Here is a 23,633-nt window from a genome sequence, read left to right on the forward strand (position 1 = left end):
TTAAACTTATAAAAATGTTTTTAAAGATATAGGCAATATACTCATAAATACTTTATTTTAAAAAGTTCAGTTTTAACTTTAATTATTAAGAAAAATGAAAGCATATATCGACACTTTTTTATCTACATATTCTTTTATAACGATAAGTTGAGTTAAATTTAGAATCCCTGATTTTAAAATATGCCGTTAATAGCAATTTGTTCATACTTAATCATTAGGAAACATCAACCTTAAACGCTAATTACTGAAACAAAATAATAATTTAGATTCATAATGACGTTAGAAATTTTACAATTGTTTATAGATATTTAAATTTACGATATAATTTATAGATATTTAAATTTACGATATAATTTATAGATATTTAAATTTAAAAGAATATAATTTTTAAAAAAAATCATAAATATTTAGAATAAATACATTAAAAAATATGTTATGAAATTAGGAGAATTCCAACGATATACTATATATTTTATTCATACTTTTTATTTACATTTTAATTTTCCATGACTTTATCCATTTCTTAATTTTTTTCACCTGCCCTTCTTTTTGAAGTAACGAGGCGGTTTCTATTTAGATAATGAATTTTTATAAAAGTTCTTAACGACAGAATAAACGTATTGCTGGTTTATATTAACTGTGTCATTTCGGAATCCATTCTTTACATAGTTGTTCATTTACTTTAGGGAACACGCGGAAAATTATATTTTTTCCTTTCGTTTTTCCATCAGACAAGTTGCAATCGCGCAAACTGGCTTTTCAATAATAGTTTTAAATTATTGTAAATTCACTGCAAAAACTGAGGAAAGTCATTATAGAAAATAACAAATGTCTTAGAATATCTCGCAAAAAGAAATGCTACAATATTAGTTAGAGCTAGTAAGGCCGAACGCTCCGTTCTTGAAGTAAAAATGCGAGCTTTGCGCCAAAGTGACATCACTAGAGAAAATCGGCGGATTGGCGCGGCGAGAGCTACTTCAAAGGAGTGAACCAGCCCTTCTATTCTCTTTAGCCCTGGTTTTTCTACTTGATTTCTCAAACCATCAGTCATTTTTTGGAATATCTGGCACCAAAATTAGGGAAAAAAACACATTTAAATAATAAATTCCTATTGAGAAAAATCGAAAGAAATACCTTTTCTTTATCTCAGATGATGGCATTCTTACAGAGTACGATGCATCGTTTTTCTTTTTAGGAAAAACGCCACTTGTTTCTCTCTCTGGTAAGACATCGTAGTCCCTTGTAGGTGAGATCATCGAAGGAGTTGGTGTTGTATCAATATTATCTTTTTCCATTTCACTGTCTTCTCGTAAAGTTGCATCAGAACGCGTAGTTGACAATGACACCAAACTTGCTGTTGTCATCGAAGTCTGCGCTGCGGATGAATCAGCATCCGTTGTTCCATCGTTAGAGATAGAATCAACATCTTCCTCATCGTCTTCTTCTTGCTCTGTACCTCTTTGAAGGTGGTAATTTGGAAGCATCAACTTTGAAGCCTCCGCCCGAATGCCATATACTGGTGTGGCCCTCATGATGGACAGAAGCACAATCATGCAGTCCACGCTTGCTCTATGAACTGCCGAATTCGGATCTTGCATGTGGAAGGTCAGGCATTTGCTCAATGCAATCAAATCGAAACAGCAGTAGGGGAAGAAATTCAGCTCTTTAAGTATGAATCTCAATATGGCTTCTTTTTGCAAAGCATCGTTGGTCTTTAAGAGCTCCCATATGATGGTCATAGGGTGAATGGCTCGCATGAGTTTGTTGAGAATCTTGTCTGTTTTGCATTTTATCTCACTGTTAGGAGATGTTAAGCATTCTCGTAAGACACCGATCAAATACGAGAGGTGAGGCGACACATAAAAGCCCATTTTTGTTATGACGTCTCTGAGAATTTTAAAGCCACTCATCTGTACCGGCCGGTTAGAGCTGAGTAAAAATGCGCAGACGAGTTTTAGAATGTCCATCAAGTGGCCTGCGTAATCGAGTTCATCACAGAACAGTTTCTTGAAAGCGATTGCAAAATGGTCCACCATCACGGCTCTCTCGCTGTCCTTCGTGATCGCGATTTTCTTGAGCAAGGCGAAATCGACTATTCCGAAAGCTTTGTCCAGTTTCATCTTGGAGCTTTTTCTCAGATATTCTCTGATTAGAACTGAGAGATTGCTCTCGCTTGAATTCAGATAGGGATCCTCGTTTTCAAATTTGTAGCAATTGGTGTAGACGCATTGAGCTTCAAGACCATCGGATGATAGAAGATTGTAAAAGTCCTCGTCTCCTATCTGCTCGTGAATTTTTTTCAAAGCACGATAAATGGCAAAGCAGGACGGCAAACTGCAGTTTTGAAGAAGTGCTTTTCCCAGTGGCTGAATCAAATGTGAATAGAGATCGTCGCCAATGTTTTGATCGAAAACAATATTTAGACCATGGAAAAAATTCATCTGGGACGTGATGCTGTCTAATTCAGTTCCAAGAGAGATTAGCTCTTCAATGAATCTAAAATAATGATAATAATGATGATAATGATAATAATGATGATAGTGATAATAATGATGATAATTATAATAATGATGATAATTATAATAATGATGATAATTATAATGATGATAGTTATAATAATGATGATAATTATAATAATGATGATAATGATGATAATGATATTAATGACAATGGCAAAAATAAAAACATTAATAAAAAAATAATTACTTTGATGTTTGCATGTGATATATATATTTCATTCCTAGCAAGGATATAAGCAAATTAATTTTTTTGAAGATTTTATATAAGCCGAATGACTCGAAGACCAATATATACATATAGTACTCTCAGTTAACGAAAACTTACCAGACAATTGGTCACTAACAAAAGATTTTTGCCATCTTTAAACAAATAGTTTATTTCATTACAATTTATATCTTTTTATGTCCTTTGATACTGATACTTAAAATTTCGACTATAAATTTTTAGTTTAAGATGAACATAAATTAACAAGCTATAGATATCTGACATAGTGTTGATCATTTTCATTGTACTTTGTTATGCAGATTTCAAATTTTAAAACCATTTTTCTCTTACGTCAATTTGCTCCACCCAGGTATATTTAAACTGTACACATTTTAGATTAAGGGAGTATGATTTAGATTAAGGTGTATGGATTTAATGTGTGTATTACATCTTGAATCGAATATTTCTATCCAGTATGTATGTCATGGGATTTAATACATTTTTTTTAGCAAATGCCCTGGTTATAAGTGTCGCATGTTACAATTGATTGTTTGAGTGAAATATATATGGTTGAAGTAAGAGGATACAGACAAATGATTTACACAATGTGAACCAGCATTCCAATTATCTTAGAAAGGGCACTATAGATACCAAGATAAACATCACTTTTTAAAATTTGCTTTTCAGCGTAATTTTCTGCTATGCTTTTTTAATGCAAACATATGGTATTTATTACACTTTCACTAGTTAAATTTTTTTACATTTCTTTAAAAATTATAATTTTTTTTCTGATAAATTCTTCACAAATTCAAAATATGGATAACAAAACCGACATATATGTGGCAAAATTAGGTGTTTGATAAGTGAAGCAGATTTGTTTTTACTTTTACTGTAGTTTATGCTCCCAAAACTACAATAATTGTCAGATTGTAATTATAATTCTGTTATTTTTTTGCAACAATTTAATAATATGGCATAATCTTTTTTAACATGTTTCAATAACAATATCTTGATTTATGACCTTTTTTGTATTGAATAGGATCCCATGCTTCCAGGATTATGACTTTGATTCGACTCGGGATTGATACAATATATTCCTCAATTTTTACTTAAAACAGTTAGTGCAAAGAAAAATTTACTATAATTATTAATAAAACAGAATTATGTTTAACAAACCTTTTTCAGTACATTTCGAAACTTATTGGAAATTTCGTCTAAATCTTGTAATGCAAAATTCTGGTACAGAAATTTCAATTCTGAAATTCTAATTCTATTAGTTCAGAGAATACAGATTAAAGTAACTACTGATGTTCTCTAAACATTTGAAAAAAAACATTAAAGCATTATTTCTTTCGCAAATTAGAAATTCAAGAAAAGATTCAAATAATTACAATTATTTTACCATAACAGTTTATTAGTTCAGTGTACTCCATACACATATAAAATTTATAAAGGAATAGTTTGAATACGATTCTTCTTTCACCCTTGCTGTCACCACTCTAATGAAAGGCACAGTTAAAAAAAAAAAAAGTGTCCGCTTGCGGGCGTCTCTGTAGAATCTAGGAAAATGAGTGTATCGTAGCGGGTACGTAAATACCGACATTCAGGCATGGAAGTATGTAGTGTGGCATTTACTCCTGAATTGAATGTGTGTTGAAAATGCTGAAACGTTTCCTAAGATGAGGATGTTATCAAATATTATTAAACAGACTAACGATTCTAACAATATAAGTTCATTGCGATTTTCACGTCTTAAGTGGAAGATGCTTGGAATGTTGACAGTTTGTATCAGACGAAGAAGCGCAGCACAAATTTTGGACTTCTTAAATTGCAGAAAAACTTTCCTTACCAAACAAGTATATTCATAGTGGTGAAAGACTGAGATGATTGCTTTAAGGCTCAGGGCGCTTTTGTATGACTGGCTAACAAACAATAAACTGTTCTGTCTTTAAACGAAAACGTTTTGATTGTCATTTACAAATTATCTAAGTTCTGATGCTAGAATAAACATAATACCTGGACATGTCTTTGGTGTGTCTAAATAAAGATCGAAAGAAATGCAGTGCTTTCAATATTGTTTCCTTCATTTCGGCTTCATGCATGCACCTCATCACTTTAGGCAGAACAGGCATCAAGAGTGGATCTGTTTTGTTCTCCAACCTTGGAATGGCGCAACAAAGAAGATCTAAAGAAGAATAGCGTACCCTCTCATTTTCACTGGATAGGTGTTCCACTAAGAACTTAACTAAGTTGTTCCTTAAAAAGAAATGAAAACATACAGAAATAATTCTTATAATAAGATATAAACATTAAATATGAACAATAAAAGGTTTTTTTCAACCTTTTATAAATCGAAGAATACTTAAACACTAAAGAAACAGATTGGGCCAATTCTATCGTTTTTTGTTTCTCTGTAATTCAAAAAATGAATTTAATATATTTTTGAAGTTTCATAATTTGATCTAATTTAAGTGCTGATTTAAATACTAATGTGTTAGCGAGCCTTATGGGGACGTATATTAGCCTTCAGGTACTTTAGCAGGAATCCCTTAACTCCTGGTATGTTTGGGTATAAAGTACCCTTCGGTAAGTACAAGGTACCCCAGTTTCCTTAAAAAAAGAGTATTTCAATGAATCTATAATTATTATTTATTGAGAAAAGGAAACTTAATTTTCTGGGAAACTAATGTACAAGTATAATTGAAAAATCAGTGTTTTGTTATTCTCGTTAACAAAATCAGAAAAATTACTATAGAGTTTTGATGATTAAGTCTATTATAGGTTTTCATCAAATTAATTATGGTTATATTTTATGATTTTGGATACCTAATTGATCTACACACAAATAATCTGAGAAGTACCACAGTGTCCCCTCCAGTCTTTCTAGGTATACAGCAATGTTCAGTCTTTCTAGTTTTAAACAATATATGAATTTTTAGAAGTATAGGCAGGGCTAAAGAGAATAGAAGGGCTGGTTCACTCCTTTGAAGTATCTCTCGCCCCGCCGATCCTCCAACGTCACTCTAGTGACGTCACTTTGGCGCAAAGCTCGCACTTTTACTTCAAGAACGGAGCGTTTGGCCTTACTAGCTCTAACTAATATTGGATCATTTCTTTTTGCGAGATATTCTAAGACATTTGTTATTTTCTATAATGACTTTCCTCAGTTTTTGCAGTGAATTTACAAGAATTTAAAACTATTATCGAAATGCCAGTTTGCGCGATTGCAACTTGCAAAAATTCTGATATAAAAACAAAAGGAAAAAGTATAATTTTTCGCGTGTTCCCTAAAGTAAATGAACAACTATGTAAAGAATGGATTCCGAAATGACACAGTTAATATAAAACAGCAATACGTTTATTCTGTCGTAAAGAACTTTTATAAAAATTCATTATCTAAATAGAAACCGCCTCGTTACTTCATAAAGAAAGGCAGGTGAAAAGAATTAAAAAATAGATAAAGTCAAAGAAAATTAAAATGTAAGTAAAAAGTATAAATAAAATATATAGTATATAGTTGAAATTCTCCTAATTTCATAACATATTTTTTAATGTAGTTATTCTAAATATTTATGATTTTTTTTAAAAATTATATTCTCTTCAATTTAAATATCTATAAATTATATCATCGTAAATTTAAATGTCTATAAACAATTGTAAAATTTCTAATGTCATTATGAACCTAAATTATTATTTTGTTTCAGTAATTAGCGTTTAAGGTTGATGTTTCCTAATGATTAAGTATGAACAAATTGCTATTAACGACATATTTTAAAATCAGGGATTCTAAATTTAACTTAACTTATCTTTATAAAAGAATATGTAGATAAAAAAAGTGTCGATATATGCCTTCATTTTTCTTAATAGTTGAAGTTAAAACTGAACTTTTTAAAATAAAGTATTTATAGTGTCATTTTCACCAACTAGCAAAACATTTTTATAAGCTTAAAATGGTATTTTTTTAATATAATAACCAAGAAAGTTTTTTTTGAACTATGTTTATGAACGGAAATACTGTGTTAATTACGTAAAGTTTGAAGACTAATAACCAGAAAAAGTCTAACTTATTTTTTACAAAGAGAAAGATGTAAAGTTATCATATCTTTGCTTGCGATCTCCGAGATCTGTGGACACAGTGACGTCATGAGGAGGGAAATCGTAGCTTCAGCTCTAAGAGCGGAGTGAACTAGCCCTTGTATTCTCTTTAGCCCTGAGTATAGGTCTCCTATCACGAGTTAAGTTAGCGTGCGCAAAGTGAGAATGAAGCAAACCGGTAGAGTTTATTCCAGTGATTTAGGGGGAGAAGGTAAAGAAAATTAAATTGAAAGAAAAACGAGGAATCGGGGGGAAATGGTTATAGATACTTTATTTACTTATTGTAGAAATGAATGAGTAAAAAAAAAATCTTGTTTAAAGAACCTTCTATCGTAGTGAACTAAGATATGGGAATGGTAAGCCAGTTCCCAACCTATAAAAAGTGAACTCTTTCCTTAGATTTTCCCGCCACCTGCCAACTTATCGTGGTTGAATAATACAAGTTAAATTTGGAAAGATCGTTTTCGTTCAACTCGCAGTAACATTTAAGATAAATAAAACAGATCATTATTTTAAAGTAAAACAGCCAAACATTTACATTATTGAGGCCTCCGTGACTGAGGGGTAGTGTCCTTCTGCCAATTGTTCTCAAGCTTGGAGGTTGAGGGTTCAAGTGCCAGCGTAAATTCGGATATATCTTTATGTTGTCATTCTCAGATTTGTCCTACTTTTTTTTCAATTTGGCCCTGCTTTAATTAAGCACACAGTTCTGCATACACGCAATAATTGACGAAACTCGAACCCGCTACCTAAACGCTTCCGTTTTAGGATGCAGGGGAGCCTAATGCGCAACAGCTAAGTTTGCCAATCTAGTTCAGCCTTGTCCTGGCACTTTTATATAGATATGAAATACAAATAAAACTATCTAGCCAAAAGGAAAATTTACAAGCGCTTACCAAATAAAATAATTGTTATAAAACTGAATATATTTGCACTACTTTAAAATATACTTAAATAGTTAAAATTACCGTTATTGGCAGAATTTTTCCAGAGGAAATAATTTTATCAAATTTGCTATCAAGAAGCCTGATAATAAATCACTTATTTTACTAAAAGTCTCTACCAAAGCTTTACGGCAAGAATTATTGTACTTCTTGCTTTTCGCTGTTCCCACAGAACCAGAAAACAAAGTAAATTTAACCATGTTTTGGATAGCTTTGACCATACTTTTTTCATCAGAGCAAAACATAAGAAGAGTTTTTAAATGTAATTTATTTGTTGCCAAGAGATTGGTACATACATCACGAAATTATGATTAAAGATTATAGTAATAAGTAACAACCAATTCAGTTGATGGTTACTTTAATAATATAATTGCTAGTTAGATCTGATCTAACATTATTCGCTTTTAAGAGTAAGTATAGCAGAAAAAACAGTCATTTCAACTCATTAGTTATTAAATTCTTGATGACTTAGCAAGTCATTTTTAAAGATATTGAAAACACCCAGAATATCCTAAGCATCTGAGCAATTATCTTAAATCTCAGTTCAACTGAAATCAGAGTTTCTGATAACTTTATATGAGCTTCATGCATCAAAACTCTACATAGAGAGTGTATTGAATTTTTCTCCTTTACTAAAGAGGAAAAAAAAAAGATATTTTACGTGCTTTTACTGTTAGTTATAAATAATAGAATGATAATATGTATAATAAAGATGATAATGATAATAATGATGATAATTATAATAATGATGATGATAATTATAATAATGATGATAATTATAATAATGATGATAATGGCTTTTAATTTCAATATTTCCTTTGTTTAAATATAATATTAGTCAACATTCGTACCTGCAAAGTTTTCGTTCTTCAAATCGGCTACATTCATTGGGCGTAAGAACAGTCTTAAAAAGCATCTTCAATCGCATTAAAGTGAGTTCGCTGTCATCTCTTCTGACACTCAATTGACTTCTACGATGCATTATCTCCTATGTAAAGGATAAATAAAAACTAAACTATTTCCTTAGAATCAATTGATTTCCGTTATGAATTAAATACATCCTATGCGAGGGATCTCAATCACCTACTCCTATGGTGCATTCTTCGTACGTAAAAGATTTTAAAAGATTCTAAACTATTTTCCCAGAACCAACTGGTTTCTAAAATGCAGCAAATACCTCCAATGTGAGAGCCAAAGAAAGACGATCTAAGCTGCTTTCTCGGACTCAATTGGCTTCTACGATGCAATGGGGGATTTAAAAAAATGTAAGGAATTGAAAAAAAAAAGAATTCTTATTATTTACTAATCCCAATTGGCTTCCACAATGCAATAACTACCTTATATAAATGGGATAAAAAGAAGAATCTAAGCTATCCTCCTTTGGTTCAATTGGCTTTTTTGATGCAAAACCTTTTTTGTAAGGGATTAAAAAAAAGAATCTACTTAAGGCTATAGTAATAATACTTTTTGAGAAGTTTTATTTTTTCTAAAATAAGATGTATGTCTGCTTGTATCTAATGTTTAAAATTAGGGAAAGACTGTATTCATATTTAAAATTGAAAGCACGTAAAAAAAATGGGTCCGAAATTTGACGAAACATTATATAATTTAGGACACAACACTTGATGACAACAATAGTTTCTTTACGATAAATTATTCCATCTCTTTTAATTATGCTCTCTAACTTTTCCGGGGTAATGAGAACTATTCGAAATTTCTTATTTATTTTATCATTTGGCAAAAATACTTTAATTAAATAAAAATGAATTTATTAACTTTATCATTTAATAAGCTTAGAAAAATCGCAACGGTATTTATGTTTTGCACACCAAATATAATTCAACGTCCATAACACTGTTTTGAAAAATATATAATCTATTATATATAATTCTCTTACGCGGCTCCCAAATTTTGGCTGTATTTCTTTTCCGCCGGTGGCATCAGTTTTCATTTTTAAAGAAGTACTTTGTACAACTAAATAAGATTCTTTTCACAACACTTAAATATTTACTTTATTTTCTTCATTTATAGAGAAAACAGTCGGCAAAGAATTCTGTTAGGTTAAAAAAAATTTCGCTAAAAAAAATAACGAATTCTAAAAGAAATAAAAATAAGCAACTTAAAAAATAAAAATGCTGTTGCCAGCCATAGAATTATTTGATTGTTAACTTAGCAACATGAATCAAAATAACATAGAAGCGCAACTAGATCAAAATTATGATACCTGAGTGCTTGACGTAACAAATACTTCAATTCTATAAGTGTTGTATCGCCAAATGCCCAGATAATATTGAAATGTAGAATAATATTGAAATTGTTTAGAATTTTCTACAGTGAAAAGTTTTCGGAACTTCAGTATTCAAAAAAGTATACAAAAGCTAGACGTTAAGAACGTATCCAATGCGCGAGCAAAGCGAGCATTGGATTGCGAAGCAATCCGAAATGAACTGCGAAAGCAGTTCCGGGGGTTGGCGAGCGCCATCGAGAAGGGGGCGAAGCCTCCTAGTTTAATAAAAAACAAAATTTCCCCTCAGTAATTTAATATAATTAATGTAATATTAATTAATTCCATTTTCAAAAGCAGAACGGATTCATTATAGCAGAACGGATTAAATTTTACTTAATCTTTCTAAATTCCAAATCATATTTTAAATACCATCAAAAAATCTTGTCTCGTATGTGATGAATACAAATTTGATATCAGATGCATATATCAATCACGGAAACTGTTCTGTTTGGTATCATTGAAGACGGTGCCTGGAATGGAATTCATCTTTAATGTTGATCAGAAGACAGTACTGGGTATCGGTGCAGATCTCACTAGGTAATATTTTATAATTTTTTATTTTATAACCGTCGACCCGATTTTTTGGGTTTAAAACTACTAACGTTCAACTCCGTAGTCGTGTAATTTTGAACCCAATCCAGGAGACAAGGGAACTCCTGGATCAAGTATTGAGAGAAATTTGCTTTCGCAGAGGAGTTTTTCATGGAACTAACCCGAATTTGGGTTACATGGAGAGGAAAACCACGAAAACCTCCCACGATTGGCCTGACGGCAAGGGGACTCTAACCCATGATCCGTCTACTACTAAGGATATTTCACGTCAGCATTGTGGTCGGTGCAAGTCGAATGCGGAATCGTTTCGACCAGCTATCGCTGGGGATTCGAACCCGGCTAACTTCATTGGAAGGCGAATGCTCTATCCCCTGAGCCACAGAGACTTTCACTAGGTATGTTTGAAATCTGGGATTCGTGAAAATTTACTAGATTTTTTTTTGGCAGCAATCATGTTTGCGGGCAGCTCTTTGCCAAATTGAACGGTGCCGTAGACAAAATTAAATTCAAGATCATAAAAAACATAAATAAAAAGACGTAACTTAAAGACATAATATTAAAACTAATTTAAAACATAATGAGATGAACTGTGCTCGGGTTGTCAAAAATGAAGGGAAAAAAAGCCCGGTGATCAACTTGGCAATAATCCAAGGAACACCTTGAAGAAATATAGACTGTAACGCGTCTACCACAACAATTATTAAATACCAATTCACTAGTATAAAATAAATCCATTTTACTTCCTTAGACAACAGTTAGATCATAGGTGTAAACTTATTGACCGCTACTGCTTCTGCTATTTCACTAGCACTGACCTTTTTACTACTGCCATTATCTTAGCTGCCCATGGGCACTACACAGATGGAGAAGTGAGATGAAGTGGACAAGTACTTTGTTTCACAATTAAGTACAAGTTCAACTCGATTTTACTTTGTGGTACCTTTTCATAGATGATGGTTAGCATTGTCGATAACACTCGCTCCATATCATGATCTGAACACGTCTACCTTGACAGACACGCCTACTTCGATCGATGGTCCACATTGAACAGTTGACTTGCTATTTCCGACTGTTACTTTGTCCTCCTCACACTGTTGCTACTCAGTAACACAACGAAGCCTTTTGACTCTCGACTGCTAATAGCAACACAGGAACGCCCGCATCCGGTGATCCTAATACAACCCTCCCGCTTCTCATGAAAACAGCAATGAAACGTCTAAGTGGTTTGGTATTCGTTCATCGAATTCCATCACAGATAAAATTCTGGAGGGGGGGAGTACTGTAGCGTGTCCACCACTACAATTATTAAAAACTCATTTATTAGTAAATAAGACATGTTAACTCGATTATGTCATTGGATACCTTTTGATAGATGAAGATTGACATTGTCGAAAGCTATTTCTCCATATATATAACCCCACTGCCACAATTTAAATGCAAAAATATATAGCATAACAAAACTGTATTAAAATCTTTATAACGATACATAAAATAATTCATAACATGAAAAAATTCACGCTATTTAACATCATTTGAATTTTTGATTCAGATACCTTACATCTTTTCTTTCTTGTAATTTACTTGCATATTAGTGTATTATGAGATTTGAGATATTCTTTGAGATTTTGTTTATGTCTATCAATACTCGAAATCAGTACAAATAAATTGAAGAGAATGACTTACCGAAGAGAGCATATTAGCGCTCCTCCATCGATTAATTTCTTCTCTTTGGTAAGCCATTAATAATAGTCACAAGAATTGTTTTTAAATTACACTTGCAATCGTCATACAAACAAATGTACCGTAAGTTTCCGGGAAAACGAAATTATGCTTATGTCAAGCTTACATTTTAAAGTTTGTCTTTAAAAAAATGAGTCCAATTTAAAGTGTGTTTTAAAAATCTTAAAAATTAATTTTTTATGGTGTTAAAAACATAATATTTGTTTACAGTGTTATCTGGATTGTGTGTGAAATATAAAATGGAACACAGTAATAACTTTTAATCCAGTGATCGGATTTTCAGGTATTTAGGTTTGATCTTATTAATAAAAGAGGCTAATTTCATGTTAATTTTCTAGTGCATTTTAAGTTAAGAAATTTGAACAGAAACATATTTTCCTGTACTAAACATAACTTTATTTTCTTTAGGCATAAATTCTTAATCCTCAAAAGAAAAGAAAAAAAAAAAGGGGGGGGGGAGTCGATCGCTGCCGCGATAAGCAAGATAAGGTCCCGATAGTTTCGGCGAGAAAATAGTTAGGGTCTAATTTTAATTTTATTAATTTCAATATAATATGCGTATATCGTAATATGTACTTATTAATTTCAATTTAGTAGTTATTAATTTCAATTTTTGCGTCTTTAGCATATATCCTTCAAGGGCTTTTTTTGAAAATCAATTAGACAGAAACTATGCGGCCCACTTTACTTAAATTTTATATTTCGTCCCATAGAATTACAAAATGGAGTTAACATTTTGAACTGAAAATATTTCGACCATTTTTAAATGAAACAATGAAAAAAATTTTTTTTTTTAAAAATACACTTTGCATAAAATTATCTTCAACTATTTTCATATTTTATTTACTTATTATCTACAACTCTTTTAATAATTACTAATAATTATTACTTTTATAATTTTAAATTATTTAATTATCTAAAATAGTTTTAGAGACATGAGGAAATATGTAAAAAGTTAAATTAATATTAAGAAACTCCAACTTATAACTGTTCTCTAGCCTAAGTTGGAACGGGCCATATTTTTTAAATTACTCCCTTAAGTGAGTAAATAATTATTTAAATAATTTTTTGGATAATCTAATTTAATTATTTAGATTATTTAAATAATTATTTAGATAATGTAATTTAGTCATTTAGATCCTTTAAATAATTATTTAGATATCCAAATAATAATTTAGAATTTTGAGGATCAAGAATCAAAATTCATCAAACAAAAGATTCAAAAAGAAAAAAAAAGTTCATTTAGAGAAGATACGTTTTAGTGTCTGATTTTATAACTTATAATTTCATAATAACATTTTAAAAACAAAATCATTACCCATAATTTAAACTGTCTCTTTGTGAAAGAAGTGTCAAAAAAATTTTAATATTTTAAATGTTTGTCACTTAGGCTTAAAAGTTAGCTCTTAATTTTGATTAATATATTTCTAATCATTCATAAAGGTAAAAAAATAAGTCAATTATTTATATATTATATGCGTTTATACTTTATTATATTTCATATTTTAATGAGTGATATAGTTAATTTCTACGGTTTGATAGTGTGAGTAGATTTTTTATTAATTCACTTCATAAGGAATTTTATAATTTTAGCACTATATTTTGATGCTGCCATCTATTATTCAGTTATGAAACAATCTTTACGATAATATTTCCCTTCCTCGTACTTCGCCTTAAATTGTAATTACGACAAAAACCAAAAACTTTATTCATCGAAACACTTAATTTTAATTAATAAATTTTTATTTATTCTGGCTTTTAAAATAAATATATTTGTAATATATATATTGTAAATAAATATATTGTAAATATTTGTAATGAAGTACAGAAAAAAATATTTTTCATTTCAGACTTTATTTTAAAACCTAATAATTTCACATATTTTATTTTAGCATTAAAAAAAAGTTATATAGCACTGCCCTAGACGAAATGTGTTAATAAATAAATTAATAAATTTTTGTTATCATTGGCTATATCTTGAAACAATATTTTTTTAATTGAAATTTCAAAATATTTTTAAACTTGGCCAATTACTCTCTGACCAAATTTTGTCAAAATACTACAATTTATTAATTGTTAATTATTACAGCAATATTTATTAATTATTGTAACTTTATCAAGACTATTTTGTTCTAGTTTTTAAATTCGTTGAACTAGCACTAACAATGATCAGAAAAAAAGAAAATTGAGCCATTTTATCACAGGTTTCTTTTAAAATTTTCGGAACATATGTAAAAAGGAAGATAAATAAAAATTTACACTTTAAAAATCGCAAATACTTTAAGTGAGAAGGAAGACAAATATTATAAAATTCAGAGGGGCCGAAAAAATCTAACATTTTGTTCCAGAACAAAATGATAGATGGCAGTACCGCAATTTGTAATTTATCCAAATATAAACTGCGTGAAAATTTTTTATAATTTTTAAAATTTTTATTTTTTATTTTTTAAATTAAAGAATTAAAACTCACCTTTGCTTTTATTTTGTATATAGAATGCAATAAATTAAAATAAATGACTGTATCATAATGGTTTACTAATTTATAAATGACTGTTTTCTAAATAATGGTTTATTTATTTATTTATTTTATTTGGCAAATGACAAATTTAAACATATGACGTTAAAAAAATAACCAATTCAAAAAACAATCTACTTGCATGTGCGCTAAAATATAATTTGATAATAACTATGGCTATATAAAAAAAATAAGTCATTAATTAAATTGGTGTACTTATAAATATACTTGTTGCTTTTGGCTTAATCTTTTTATTTTGAGTATTTAAGGGATATTCTTTAATCTATACATAATAATAAACGCGGCTGTGTGTGTGTCTGTAATCACAATATATCACCCCAGAAGCCTCGCCCAGGCACGAAACTCGGCACATAATTGTGTTTTGACATAATGAAGAAGTATTTTTTTTTTCTTTTTCGAAAATTTGGATTAGTTTTTTAGTTATCAGTCATTTTGTAAAAAAATCTATGCTTTTTCGTTTTCAAAGAGCCATATTCAAAAAACTATTAAAAGATGCATATACTTTTCTCCACTCTTATAAATGTATGCTAATGTGAACCTTACAATTGAAATATTTCGACAACTTAAACCAATAATATACGAAGGAATTAATAATTAAATTGTAAGGTTCGCATTAGTTTACATTTATCAAAGTGGAGAAAAGTTTAACTTTTGTATTAAAAATGTGGCAACATATTCGATACGTAAATAGAACGCTTCGCTTTGATATATTTGTCGCTGTTCATAATTGTTATAATAAGTTTTTCTTCTTCTTTCCACGCTCTATTTTTTTTTCTTAAGCGAAGACGATAATTTTTGTAGCGATATAGAAATAGAAATTGATACCATAAAAAATTATATAGAAATAGAAATTGATACCATAAAAAATTAATTCGTTTTCGTGTTCTTTTCATGTATTTAGCATTTTAGTTTTTTTTTCTTAAGCGTTGTAGCTATATAATTTCAAACATCCTCAAGAGCTATAACACATCTGCAGCAGAACTGGATAAACGGATGTAATTGCTGGACAGGAACACTTTAATTGTCCACTAATCTTCAGATTTCCTGCTATGTTTTAAAAAACTTTATTTGTGAAAACCTTTAGCTTGGCGGCTAGTTATTAATAAATGAAATGACGAAATCTGCTTTAAAATAGAAATTGCAAACAACTTCCAATTTCAAAATATCGTTTTCTATCTATTTCTTTAATTTTAGGTACAAGAACATTAGAGACAAGCTAAAAGTGAATAAAATTGTTCACTCGTAACAAAATTATTAAAAATAAATTTAAAAAGAGCGTTAATCTTTTTATTTTGCGAATTTAAAGGATTAATTATTAATAAACGAAATGACGAAATCTGCCTTATCTGCTTTAAAATAGAAATGGCAAACAACTTCCAATTTCGAAATATCGTTTTCTGTCTATTTCTTTTACATCTGGATACAAAAACATTAGAGATAAGTTAAAAGTGAATAAAATTGTTCACTCAACAAAATTATTTTTGAAAAAAAAAATACAATTTATTAGTTTAATGATCAGTTTTATGAACTTTCATTTGTTAGTCTTACTTAAACGTTTTTGAATTGAAACAACCATATCGATTTTCTATTTTCGATTTTTGTAATTTTTAGAGGAGCAAAATAACTAGAAAAAAATTAATATTTCATATTAAACCATATAATATTAAAATGGTAACTTTTCAGTAATATTTTGCATATAAATATTTAAAAAATATCAATTGGAGGGAAACGATTTACGACCATTTTTCCCAAAAAATGACGATTAAATCTGTTTCTTTTTGAGGACTACTAAGTTTTGTCAAATCAGTAACGTGGAAAATCGATTCATTCTCCTTGAGAGTTATTATGCAGTGAAGATGGTGAGGGAAAAGCGGTTCCTGTCCGCGTTCTTTAGGAAGAATCTCTCCCTCCCCGTTCAAGTCCAACGACTACATGTCTGTTACATTACCCACAAAAACAAAACAAAAAAGAAGATAACAGGCTAAATATCAAAATTTATAATACATGAAAAAAAAATTTTTTTTTTTAAGAAATCTGAGTCACGCGAATTTCATGAAAACCTCATTTTGAAAATATCTCAGAAGAAAAGATCAGGAGAGGGAGGGAACAAAAAAAAAGTAGAGTAAAAAAGAGGACGGAAATAAGAGGGAGGATTTATTTTATAGGGGGAGAAAAAGCGGTTGTTGCCCAAATTGATTTTCAAATTTAATTTCTTTTTCAGTCAAAAAATTTCAAATTTTACTTTGAAACTTCTGGACAATTCAAATAAATATTTGTGACATTAGTGCACATTTTTATTTTAACGATTTCAACTGTATGCTTGCTCGTAAAAAGTCTCAAACTTTGAACTTAATTTTATTCTTCCGAAGGAACTTTGATGGACATAAACCATTCTTCTACCTTGAACTTCATATGTCATTAAATCAATTGGGGTATTCATAAAAAAAATAAATCAGTTTAAAAACTTTAAGTAGTTGAAAAATCCGCAATATTTTGAGATAGTAAAGGGCCAAAGATCATTAAAAACAGATATTATTTGAGACAAGAATTTTTTCTTCTTCATGAAACTGTTTATAAAAGTATCTACCAAATTAAAGCAAATATATTAATTATAATCAAGCTATATAACACTTTTCTTCTTGACATTTGCGAATAGCTGCTTTTATGTAAAACTTTGGAGAAACGAAATAAAAAGAGTCTAAGCTACCTTTTGATTTGTATACACTTCAAATGTGCTGCCTTTGGGTTAAAAAAATAATAATAAAACAAATAAAACAAATTGTTCCATTGTCATTTGATTTAAATGCCCAATACGTGTTGCATTGACTAAATTGAAAGAATAAGAAAAATAGAAAGAAATGTTGCAAAAATGCTTAAAAATTATTTACATCGAAAGAGTTAATGGGATATTGTTCGGAAGATTTTGAGGGTAAGCACTGGATCTGGGTATTTTTTGAAATATTTAATAATATCTGAAATCAAAAATGGTGAGATTATAAATTTATAAAACTTATCTTAAGTTTTAATGTTATGAGGGATTCTTTAGAAATTTGATTTCAACAATAAAATCTCTTCGGAATATAAATTCCTTCTAAGAGCGTTATTATTCTATAAAATAATGCATTTGACTCCGTCTTAATAAAATATTAAAAATAATAATTTTAAATTTTAATGCAATTAGAGACACTTAAGAAACGAATTTAACAAATAATAATTAAATTTAATATTTTTCACGTTAATTTACTTTTCCACTGCTCCAAATGGTAAACGCTCAAGAATGACCAATGATTCGACAACAAGTACTGCATAACTTTTCATGCTAAGCCGTTGTGAAAAAACATTAAATTTCTTGGTCATTAAAGAAACTTGGGAAAACATTCCAAGCATGTGAACATTTCAGTGAATTTGAAAGAAATGAACGTTTATAAATAGGGCTTTTTGAAATTTTATTACTCAGAAACTATTTAATCGACTTCATTTAAAATTTGTATTTTGTCATTTAAAATTACACAGTTTAAAAAGGTGTAAGTTTGCACCCATTATGATACCATAACCCGACATTCGCATCACACTTCTCCACCACCTTGTATGCGCGGACATTACTGATCATGAAACTACCGAGGATATTACATTAGTGTTAAAGGATTCGGAATCACTAAGTAGCCTACAAGTGTTGCTCTTGTGCTACAGTAAACAGAGCTGGCTCAGTGTTAAAGGATTCGGTATCACTAAGTAGCCTACAAGTGTTGCTATAGTACTACATTGAATAGCGCTAGCTCAGTGTTAAAGAATTCGGAATCACTAAGTAACCTACAAGTTTTGCTACAGTACTACATTAAACAGCATTGGCTCAGTGTTTAAAGCGCTGAGCTGTCATTGTGAAAGACTGGGGTTTGATCCCCAACGCTGGCTAGAAGTCCATCCAGCATCTGATCAAGGGGTACCCGCTTGTCTGGGAAGGAAAGGTGGTCAGTGCGCACTGGTGACCTCATTGCCAATGGTTAAAAAATTGTAGAGACTTAACCTCCATGATCTCCTTGGCCCAATGATTTAATGCAGAAATGCTTGTACGAAATGATCAAGATCTAAGAGAGTGGAGTTCGATCTGTCAGTCTTTAGAACGACGAATCGAACCCCAACCGAAAACTGAACCCACTTAGCGAAGACTAAACCCAGCACACCAACTGGCCAGGTAATTCATGTTAAAATTAGAAAATTCTAAATGAATAATGCTTGATCTAATTACATATTTTTTTTACTTAAAAAATAAAGATTGTTTTACTAAAATGATAACCGCGCTTTGTTACGGAAAGAATTTTCCTTTGCTTATTTTTACCACAGCAAGGAGCAAATGTTATTAAAACTTGCAAAAGAGTTGGGAAATGGAGAAGAAAAAAACGTCAGACGACATTCGAACCAAAAAAGAAAATCTCGTTTGCACCTTACCTTTTCGTGACAATCGCTGTTGAAATTTTAATACTTCCATTTTGTTTTGCGATTACATCAGCAGACGATACAAAGAAGCTCTTCGTGCAGAAAACACCTGCTGTTACAGTCCCTCCAACCATAAATATTTAAGCATTCATTAGTGGCATTAGGGAAAACTTAGAGAAGGAACTCTGAACTTAACTTTCGAGAATGATAATTCAACTTGAGTTTGTGGGGATAAAGAAACATCTTCTTTTGTAAAGTAGAACCTGTATTCAAATAAGAAGAACGTTTTCTAGTTATTATGCACGCTCTTATCCACAATTGTACTCGGAAACGTGGTCTAAGTTGGCAAAACATTTTTCCACGGCTTACAAACTTTCTGCTCGGTTTATGTTATTGAGAATCGTAATTAGTTTTAGAAAGTCATTTACCAAAAAAGTCATTTTTTCTTGTTGCAATCGTGATGCAAGAATTTTAGAATACAAAAGTATTATTGATAAATTCTGCTTTTTATTTTATTTTTTATTAATAATTTTATTTATATATTCTATTGTTATCGAATTTGTTATTCCCTAATACTATAGTGAAAGAAACACTCTATGATATTTTAAAAATAAATGCGTTATAAAAACTATATTGTTTTTCATGTTGACAAAAAGGAAGAAAACTATTAAAATTTTATTTTGGACCTAAAATGAAACCGATATCATTTTTTAAAGAAGTGGAAAGGATTTCAATGGGACTAGAAGCTATTACAGAAGTTGAAGCACCTTTAGTTTTTAGTTTAGATGCGGCAGAAATAAATGATTTTCTTTTTTAAAGCCCACCTGAAAAATTTAGTTTTTAATTTTTTAAATTATTTTTTAGTTTTGTATCAAAAAGAGGTCAACATTTTGATTGGTGAAGATTTGACATTTATAAGACTATTGAAACACTAATCAGAGTACTTCAGATGAGATCACTCTATAGCTAGTAAGAAAGTTGTCGAAATTTCGATTAACGATAAATTCGCACCGGCGATAAAGTGACGATAAACTTATTTTTAAAATGTCAGTAAACTACTGTCAATTGTTCTGTCAGCTTGGACAGTATTAGAACTATTGGTAGGCGATAAGCTTTATTCGGCGATAAAATAGCGACAAATTCTATTAGTAGAGACATAGAAATGATGAAACTTGTATTTTCATCCAGTAAAGTTCTTAAGTTAAACTTTAGGTGCTTTAAAATAGAGGCAATTTTTATTCGGTGGTAGATTTTTAGGGAGATAACATCGCGATAAATTTTGCTGGTAGCAGGCAGGAAAAAATTAAAACGTGCATTGTCATTTTCAGTAGAGATTTGAAATCTCTAGCTAGTCTGAAATTGTTCGAAATTTCCTTTGCAAGAGTTCATGGTTACAAGAAAGCTAGCTGATAAAAATTATCTTTGGAGTTTTATACAACTTCTAAAGTATTGATTTAGATCAATGTGAGGTAGGAGGTATTATGCCGAACACTAGTAAACAGTTTAAAGGTCGTGTTATAAGCTATGCCTGAAACAAAAGCGGGGAAAAAAAAAGAAAATTAGACAAGAAAAATCGGAAAACCTATAGGTAATAGTCCACCACTAGGACAAATTGAGCACGTGTTGCATTAAGCCTTTTTATGTTATGCATATGTTAAACAAACTAATTATGGTAAATTTTATATAGTAGCATATACTCGTAGAATGTATACTGTCGTAGGTACGTAGACTTGTATCTGCTTTCGCGTAATTGTTCAAGAATTAAAAAAAGAAGTGTTTTCTAGCGGTTTTTAATTTTTGAAAACAATTTAGTTTAGAACAACCTGTATATCAATTACAGAAAATATATTAAATTCTTAACTTGGGGAGGTGAAAGTATTAAAAGTAAAAAATCTCGAAGGAAAAAAAAATCAATATTTAAAGTCGTTTGGATTGTTTTTATAATGCATACTGGATTATGTTTGATCCTCTAATAAATTTGAAAGGTTTTCTGAAGATTACTTAATCTAGGAAACTTTAAAGATGGATCGTTCTTTTAAACTTCGTTCCATTTTGAACATTTTTAGTCATTTTATTTTAACGAATAAAAAAGAGAAAAGAATTCTCTGATCATAAAATATAAATCAAATAGTAAATTTCCACTAAAGTTAATAAAGTCACCAGCAAGATAAAATGTATAAAAAAGTATATATACCACGTCATAAAATAAGACTTAAAATGAGTAATTTATAGCAGTTAATATATGATTTCTTTAAATATTATAAATAAACTTTAAATTTAAAATATAGTTTTAAAATATAAATAAAAATATTTTATTACAAATGCAATTAATTTATTTAAAGAATTAAACTTCGCGTTTTCCGATAGTTTTAATCTTAGTTTTTGAAGAAGAAACGTTTATATGTCTGTATCGTATCTCCTATATCATTGTTTAAAGCCTAAATCTTTAAAACAATTTTCGAATATCGTGACTTCCATTATAAAAAATTTAAGGTGTTTTTGAGGTTTATTTCAGGTTGTTTTGAAGTGATAACATAGATTTGATGTTTGAAGCTGACTTCAAAAATAACCCGGAAAAATGAAGTTGTTTTTTCAAGCTTGAGGTTGTTTTGTGGTTTATGGGAATCTACCTTAGAGCGACAAGCTTAGATAGGTTGATTTTGAGGTGTATAGGTAATTTTTCTGCACTTCAACGAATAAGTATATTTGAGATTTGAATAATATCACCGAATTTCAATTTAAAGCGTTGCTGAACTTTATATGAGGTTAATTTTGTGAGATGTAAAAGAGGTTGAAATTGAGGTTTATTAATGAGGTTATTTTTGGTGTAACTCATTTTCGCTTTTATTCATAACCTCATTTTCTACCTCAAGTGCATATTTTTAACACTTGTCAACCTCAAAAACACCTTATTTTCTTGTAGAGGATACTAGTGAAAGTCTTAGACCAATATGTTAAATACTTCAGAATTGTCAAATAGCCTGATTTCGATATGATGGTAAGTCAATATGAGTTTTAAATTCGGAGTCAAATACTTCAGATCAAACAAACTTCTTTATTGCAAATTTGAGTTAATAGTTAATAACTGTGAGTGAATTTTAGATCTTTCTTAGTTATTTGATTACGATCTCTGTGATGATCGTAATACTAGGAGAGTTTTCTGCATGTTTTTAGTTTGTTGCTTCGAATCAGACAAGCTACTTGATTACGACAAGTTATCTGTAATTCCAGTAATAATAATGAGAGAATTTTAGGCTTTTGTTAAACATTTCAGTTCCGATAACCAATACATTATCAATAATGGTAAGATTTATCAAAAAATCTGTATAGAAATATGGTTAAATATCTTCTTTTTTTAAAATTGTCTTTGTACTTTCTGAAAATTTTCTTTTCTTTGTGCGATAACAAAGAAAAAGATGAATATAAATATATACACGCTACTAAGCATAGTTTAGAATTCGATTTCTGTTTTTTTTTCTTCATAAAAAAGAAATTAAAATAGTTTTAGAGATTTTTATTGGAAAATATGGTTTTCTGGAAAACATGTTTAGCATTTTTAGATTCGTATGCTTTTACATGCCTAATGAAACAGCTCTCTATTGTTTATTGTAACAAAACCGAAGTTTTGAATTTTAAAGTAATCATTTTAACAAGTAATATTATTTTTAAGTAATCATTTTTGGAAGAGATCTTGAAAACGATGACAAACAACTTTAAATCAGAGTAAAAAAGAAATGCTTAATGCAAGTTGAAAACCTGAATAATTTCTTGAGGCTACTACAGCAAAAAAATACTTCTAATGTTTCAAATTTGTGAATAGTTGTAATAAATTATAATTGTGGTTGCAAATTAACTTTATATCTAAACTATTTTCTAATCTTATTTTATATTAAATTCTTATCTTATTTTTAATAAATTAAAACGTCTTTACAAAAAATAACTAAAAATTGGCATATCGTCTGAAAAGTAAAATTCGTCTGATAAATAAAATCGTCTGAGAGATGAAAGAAATCGTAATGAATAATTTATTTTTTGCCTTCGTTTTCAATTTTCTAAGTCAATAATTCTCGCCTGCTGATTTTTATTTTTATTTCGCAGCATAGAATTACAGAATAAATAAGAAAATATCACTGCTGATTTTATTCGCATATAATGTGAAGATTGAGCCGATCCATATGGAATACATTTTCGAAGAATGGAACATTCACGTATGGTCAGCAGATTATGATAAGACCTCTCGTCTTCTCGCCCTGAATGAATTTATAGCGCGGAAGGAAATAGTGCCTCGCTTGCTCAGAAAAAGGAAGGAAATATGGCTGCG

At 29.9% G+C, this 23,633-nt stretch overlaps 1 protein-coding gene across 1 annotated transcript in view; it reads right to left on the reverse strand.

Moving 5' to 3' along the window:
• The window catches only part of LOC107456062 (uncharacterized), a 61,621-nt gene that overhangs the window by 32,304 nt on the left and 5,684 nt on the right, over positions 1-23,633 (reverse strand). Inside the window, exons 2-4 of the mRNA XM_016073821.3 lie at positions 8,615-8,751; positions 4,741-4,980; positions 1,135-2,496 (exon numbers count right to left, since the gene is read on the reverse strand). Of these exons, the coding sequence (XP_015929307.1) occupies positions 1,135-2,496; positions 4,741-4,980; positions 8,615-8,745 (1,733 nt within the window). The 5' untranslated portion in view covers positions 8,746-8,751. The remainder of the gene's footprint in view (positions 1-1,134; positions 2,497-4,740; positions 4,981-8,614; positions 8,752-23,633) is intronic.

This window comes from Parasteatoda tepidariorum, chromosome 3 (genome assembly GCF_043381705.1).
Source record: "Parasteatoda tepidariorum isolate YZ-2023 chromosome 3, CAS_Ptep_4.0, whole genome shotgun sequence".
NCBI classification, from domain to species: Eukaryota; Metazoa; Arthropoda; class Arachnida; order Araneae; family Theridiidae; genus Parasteatoda; species Parasteatoda tepidariorum.